We start from the raw sequence: 6,770 nt of genomic DNA on the forward strand, positions 1-6,770 counted from the left end.
TGGTATATAAATATAGGAATGCTACAATAAATGTCTATCTGCTCCACAATGTGTGTACTTAACTATATGCATACATATCCTTCAAACGATAAGCAAGTAAAAAATTTATGCATATAACCTTTAAAAAATATGCATATAAATGTTTTAGGCACTTACAGATAAGCATTTTCTATGTCAAACCCGATATATAACTGTGAATATCCATTAGATATATATATATATATATATATATATATATATATATATATTGGATTTGATATAGTAAGAAATTTTTAAAAAGAACTATGAGAGACAATCATTCACAGTTATCAGATTATATAGATTAAGTAAATATGATGGTTATAGGTACTTTGTAGATTTGATGGCCGTGGATATTGTTCCTGAGAGTCCCTCACCATATCAAAATTGAATATATACATATATGCAACAAGGTTCCATTGAGGATGTTGCCTTTAGATTGTATAACTTAAGGATAAATAGGGTAAGTTATTTTCAACTATTAGATTAGATGAAAATGACATGGATGACTAAGATTTATTTAAATTTTATTATTTCTCTTTATTATCGAAAACAATTTTTACATTTTAACAATTTCAAAAAAAAAAAAGAATATATAAATAAATAAAACTTATCAAAAACACAGACTGAAGGAGGAAGAACGTTTTTTCTAGATTTTTTTGGAACTTTGCATACCAAAAACATAGCTTGATTTTTCTTGATTTTGGGAGGGAGGAAAAAGGGCATCAGTCGGTTAAGGTTGGGTTTTTCATCGTTAACTTCGTCCGTTCTTCGATTTCATCTGGCCAACTATCTGAGGATTCGCCCATAACTAATGGCTTAGTTAATTTTCAAAAAATCAAAAAGCGATATTTAATATTAAAGAACATTACAAATCCCTAACTTAGAAGGCATTCTTAACGAAGCTTTATTATAGATATACAAATATAATCAACTCCAAAAATGTTTTTAATATAAGAATTAATATGAAATACTCTTTTTTTAACCTTTAAATCATATTAAAAATTGAGATTTAAAATTATATTTATTAATTACTGAGTTTTAAAAATATTTATTTTCTTCAAATAGAATTTTAATATATCACTAAACTTATATTTAACTATTTTAAAATTTTAAATTTAGTTTTTGATATGATTTAATAATTATTAAACTATTAAAAATGAATTTTAGTTTAATAAAATAAGTATATATGTATATATATACATATATATATATATATATATATATGAGAATTTCTAATCGTACTACAATTTGGACTCTATACAGTTTTATTATTAATTAATATTTTTATCTGTATTTAAAATTACTATTAAAGATATTTATTAATTAAATCTAATTAAATAATCTATTTATACAGTCTTATTCTTCCTATCAAATAATACGTTATATATATTTTTCTCTATTTGACTCATACTCAATTCTAAACTAAGGCTACAAAATACAACAATTATTTATAAATTATAGAAGTCGAAAAATATAAAATAGTAAGATGTATTTAGTTTTTATTTTTTAATTTTGTAATGTTTACTTTAATTTGGATTTTTTTTTTATCATTTACCAACGACCAAGTTAGAACAACACTTTTATATTTGATCCTTTTATATTGAAATTTGTTTTTTATTTGGAAATTTAAAATCGAGTATTTTTTTATTATTCAAAAGTATTAATCTGAACATTTTAATATATTTGGCTTTTATCTATCAAATATTGTATATATATACAAATATTAAATGTGATGGTCATGTCAATCATCCCATCCTCAGTAACCATGATGCTTTTTTTTGTTAAAAATAAATAACACTTCATGCCATTAAAAAAATAATAAAAAATATAAAAATATAAAAAAGATGAAAATCAATCCTAATTTAAAACGAAAAAGAAAAAAACAAAAGTAATTTAGTAAAATTAATATTTACAAGATTGTATATAATCAGTTTAGAATTGTAAAAAAAATAAAAAATTATTTATAAAAAATATATAATTTTAAAATAATATAAATTAAGAGATATTTTAGATATTGAAAATATTGTATTAAGTAATTTTATTTTTTTATATATTTAAATAGTGTGTAAAAAATAAAAAATAAAACTATATAAAGTTATTTGGAAATTGTAAAAGATATCTCTCTCTTCTCTCTCTCTCTCTCTCTCTCTATATATATATATATATATATATATATATATATAATTTTACCACATTAGTGGTTTGGGCTTTGTCTCTCACGTAAGTATTTGGGAATATGAAGTCTCTCAACCACACGTATGTAAGGCCTATCAACAAATATTGTTTAAAAATATTCAACACCCAATCAGAGAATTACATCTCAATTTAACTTGATTCTAGAAAACAGGAAAAATTCGTAACCAGATAAAAGCAATTCTGCAACTGGAGAAAAGAAAGAATTTGTTTTTGTTTAGAAAGCAGTGCAATGTTTTCAAAGTAAAACGAGGAGAAACTGATAAACAGCAGAGACATAAACTTAATAAAATCCATTCTCTGTTCAATATTTTGACAAATATAAAAAAAAAATAATAATAATAATAATAACCAATATTTTAATAATTGATGATAATAAGTTGGTATCATTAATAATTTTATATTGTATTAAAATAAATAAATAAATAAACATATAAGAGGCGCTCAAGAAATTTCAGGAAAAGACAGTCTCTCGACAGGTGTATGCCTCCTATTTCTCTCTGCCAATAACTTCGCCGGTGTTTCTCCATAACCGCCGTCGTCGGCACCTTCCCGTCACGGGAAACAGCAACCACCTCCTACTTCAACCTTAGGCAGCTTCTGGGCATTGTTAAAATCAGACCTTGGGTAAGGTTCTAGCTCTGGGGGGATTAGGCACTACTGGGGTTTCTTCTAATTCTGCTTTTTATCTAATATCGAATAATTTTGTTTTCAGTTTCTCAGAGACCATTCGATATAAATTTCATTTCCATGTAATGTGTAGATATTATTTACAATAAAGGGTATGCTTTTCACTGGAAAAAATTAGGCTGCATATTTTTTCAACTGGGTTCTTTCCAAAAAAATAATTGGTGAAAGTTTTGGAACAAAATTTCTTGTGTGATTCAGCTGGAAAAGTTATTAATTCTTAATAACCAGTTTAGGCATATTTCCATTGGACATTGCTTTTTTCTGTACTCGATTGTTTTCATTCTCTGGATAGGAACTACTAGTGCAAAAAGTAGTTTTGGGAGTGGAATCATCTTAAGCTTACAGTAGTTGGTAAATCTTATCAGTTTCGGGTTTAGATCAGCCAGTGGAGCTAGTGTTGAAGGGCAGCCTTATGTTGGTTATGTCTCTTGGGGCTAATGGGAGAGAGCTGATCCCCTTTAACCGATGTACTACCTGAAGGTGCTAAAATTTTATTGAAGATAATTGACTTTTGAGTGACAAACAAAGTTCACTCAGTCTCTTACTCCAACTTAGAGTTGGTATATGAGACAACGTATCAAGCATGACCTAGAACCATTTATAGAACATGCAGCAACAATGGATGGATAAAAACTTTTGGCCTCTGTTTACCATGCTGTAATATTACTTTAAGAAGACTTGTCTTGGTTTTAGATTTGTTTATAAACATGATTTTTATGTTGTTATTTTTTTGTTGCTAAATTAAGCATGAAAGTTTTTAGTTTAACCGGAGAAGTAGAATGGTCCAAGGACAGTAAAAGATGGTTAGCTAACAAGTGCATGAAAAATATTGGAGAACAACAAAACAGTTGGGAAGTGCTCAAAGCCCCTTCTGGAAATATTATCCAGGAGGGGCAATTCTTATTATTTTTCTCTGTCTTTTGATTTTTTGTTCCTGTTAGATTTTTAATTTGTTTATTCTTTGTATATTTAGGGTTTATTGCTACAGTTATTAGTTTTTATATGTCATGCTGTTGTTCTTTTTCCTTTCCTTTCATTGCTTTTTCCTTGTTGTTTTTTAGACTCATTCTGATTAGGTTTCCCAATGGTTTGTGAGATCGATTTATGAAATGGATTTTTTGGGGTTATGTTTGTGTACTGTCTAGTGTGTGCATGTATTTAATATGTCTCATTACACACACTCAATATCAAATAACAATTTTGAAAACAAATCTTATCTTGTATGAGTTTGTTGTTTGTTCTGAAAATGTATTTCTAAACTAGGTTTTAAAAAAAATGAAAAAAAAAATTACCGTGTTCATACTAAGCCTCAGCCAATGTGCCTTGCGCTTGGCCCATAATTTGTATCTATGTAGGGCAGAACAAGAAGCCAACAGTAGACAAACCAAAGAGCTAAATAAAATAAGCCTTCACTAATCATCTGCTTCAGTTTTCTAACCAACAAATCACTACATTTTGTTCTAGTTACTGTAATTCATGGCGACCATTCTTGTCCAACCACCATTTCCAGCTTCCCATATAATTCCTCCAAACATGATGAAAACTCCAAGATTAGTCCCCACTATACATCCAAGGACAAGCATTACAAGATTTGGTGAATTCCCTTTCGGATCGATGCCAATATACATAACCAGGGTCACAGAACAAAGCTCTGGCCTTGTTGGGGATGAGACATTTACCCACATCAAATCAGAACTTTATCAAGCACTTGAAGGTTTGTTTTGTTGCATCCCAGCATCATATTTCATCTTCTTTCTAACTTAACCTACTTTGAGGAACATGGTGATGAAATTTGAAATCATTGTTGAAATGGGTAACTGCTTATTTTATCAAGGAATTAATAGAGGGATTTTTGGGGTCCCTTCTGCAAAGAAAACTGAGATTGAAGATCTGGTGAAGATGCTAGAGTCTCAGAATCCCACTCCAGATCCGTCTTTAAATCTAGAAAAGGTATATCCAAGTGAGATTTTTGCAAGTTGACTTGAGTTGGTGGCAATGGTTTTCCTTAAAAATTATTCTCTTTTCCTGCTATGATTGGAAGGTAGCTGGATCCTGGAAGCTTTTATACAGTACAATTACGATCTTAGGGTCCAAGAGAACAAAGCTAGGGTTGAGAGATTTCATCTCCTTAGGTGATTTTTTCCAGATCATTGATGTTTCTAAGGTACAAGATTCTGATCATATAAGATTAGATCCAAAATTTTGTAGTGAACACTAATAGGTGTTTTTATCAGTAATTTATGTGCAGAAAGCAGTATGGTTGTTCAGATATAAAGAATTTCCAAAATGCATAATAAGTTAGTCAAATGTTTTCCTTGATTTAGAATGTTTTAGTTTACCGTCAGTTGTTATTATTTATTTTTTGAAAAAAAAAAAAAAAAAAAAAAAACTAAGTTTGCCATTAAATTTTTTTCTGTATTCCATGAATTGTAAGGTACTTTTCTTTTGTCTTGTCACAATGTCTCAACATTCATTGCTATGCCAAACTGGAGAGTAAAGCAGTTAATGTAATCAAGTTCAATGTGAGAGGTTTCAAATTGTTAAATGGACAGCTGAAAATTGAGGCCTCCTTCAAGATTGCATCCAAATCAGTTAAGATATCTCTGCCCTTTTGCTTTCATCTCTTTTTTCTTTGATATGATTAGAACCTCTCAATATGCCAGTGATAAGTCATATTCCATAAAACATATTTCGTTTTAAATTTTGCAGAGAGTTGATATAAGCTATGATAACTCAACAATAACTCCAGATCAGGTATGATGTTCACTGAAAATCATGAAATTGATTTTAACCATGCCCTACTCACTTTATTATGTTATGCTATTTGTTTTCGTTCTAACTTGAGTTCATTTGATCATGTTTGTAAACCCATAGTTAATGAACGTGTTCCGGAAAAATTATGATCTTCTTCTTGGCATATTCAATCCAGAGGGTTGGCTTGAAATCACGTATCCTAAAGTGTTTCAGTTACACTGTATTTAATATCTTGCATGTCAAATGAAAGATGATTTTGCTTGCTGTATTATTTTGAACGTCAAAATATTCTACTTCTGTCTTAACTCAATCATCATAGATATCTTGATGATACATTGAGGATAGGGAGGGATGATAAAGCCAACATTTTCATATTAGAGAGATCAGAAAATAATTCAATCATAAGCCTTGATTAATCCCAATAAACTTCTGCGCTTAAAGATCAGCACAGGAAGATTTAGTTTATTACTGTGAGTAAAGCACGGGAGCATTTGTCGGGTCAACTTTTTTGTTGTACCTTTAACTCATACGTATATGTTTACAGCTCCATGTCTGCAGGCATATTTTCAAGACAAAAAGTCAAGGTGAAATCTAGAGGTGATTGAAATTTTTCATTTTTATATTTTACAGACTAGCTTGTACTCTGTATCTACATAATATGCACATTCTTTCACACATTTCAATTAATGACACATCATATGATATTTTTAAGTTTCCTTGTCCATCCATCAGCAAATTATTCAAGCAAATGTTTTCTATGCTAAGCATTTTCCATTTTTCTGATCAAAACTCTCTGTAGACATTCCTATCTCAGATAATTTGGCCATTTAGCACTGCTCCCCCGACCTAATTGTATCATAATGTAACTCACTTTTGTTTCTTCTTTTCTATAACATAATTGTCTTCAGTGACTGACTCTCCTTGTACCAAAGTTTTACATTCTTAACTCCGTTTTTTGATTGAGTTTTATGTGCGAGCTGAGAAATTAACATTTCATCATATGCTAAGAGAAAATTAGATAATATACAAATGTCTGTTGAGTGGTGCTGGTTCCTCAAAACTCTGCCAGGAGCTACCACTCATATGACAGCGCTGGTGGTAGATCCAGTCTC

General features: G+C 29.6%; 1 protein-coding gene across 5 annotated transcripts; it reads left to right on the plus strand.

Moving 5' to 3' along the window:
* The first annotated feature begins 2,454 nt into the window (after positions 1-2,454).
* Positions 2,455-6,374, plus strand: LOC107404784 (fibrillin-5, chloroplastic). 5 transcript variants are annotated; one of them, XM_025068813.3, is made up of 8 exons: positions 2,455-2,841; positions 4,260-4,618; positions 4,739-4,854; positions 4,946-5,068; positions 5,397-5,495; positions 5,614-5,658; positions 5,779-5,852; positions 5,978-6,374. In XM_025068813.3, exons 2-8 carry the CDS (start codon positions 4,381-4,383, stop codon positions 6,072-6,074), a joined length of 792 nt encoding a protein of 263 aa, XP_024924581.2. In that variant the 5' UTR covers positions 2,455-2,841; positions 4,260-4,380; the 3' UTR covers positions 6,075-6,374. The 5 variants fall into 5 exon arrangements, with proteins under 5 accessions (XP_024924581.2, XP_048335295.1, XP_048335296.1 ...); XM_048479338.2 differs by having other exon boundaries at positions 4,265-4,618; XM_016011782.4 differs by having other exon boundaries at positions 2,459-2,841; positions 4,369-4,618.
* Positions 6,375-6,770: the final 396 nt, after the last annotated feature.

The sequence above is a fragment of the Ziziphus jujuba genome, chromosome 7 (genome assembly GCF_031755915.1).
Source record: "Ziziphus jujuba cultivar Dongzao chromosome 7, ASM3175591v1".
Lineage (NCBI taxonomy): Eukaryota > Viridiplantae > Streptophyta > Magnoliopsida > Rosales > Rhamnaceae > Ziziphus > Ziziphus jujuba.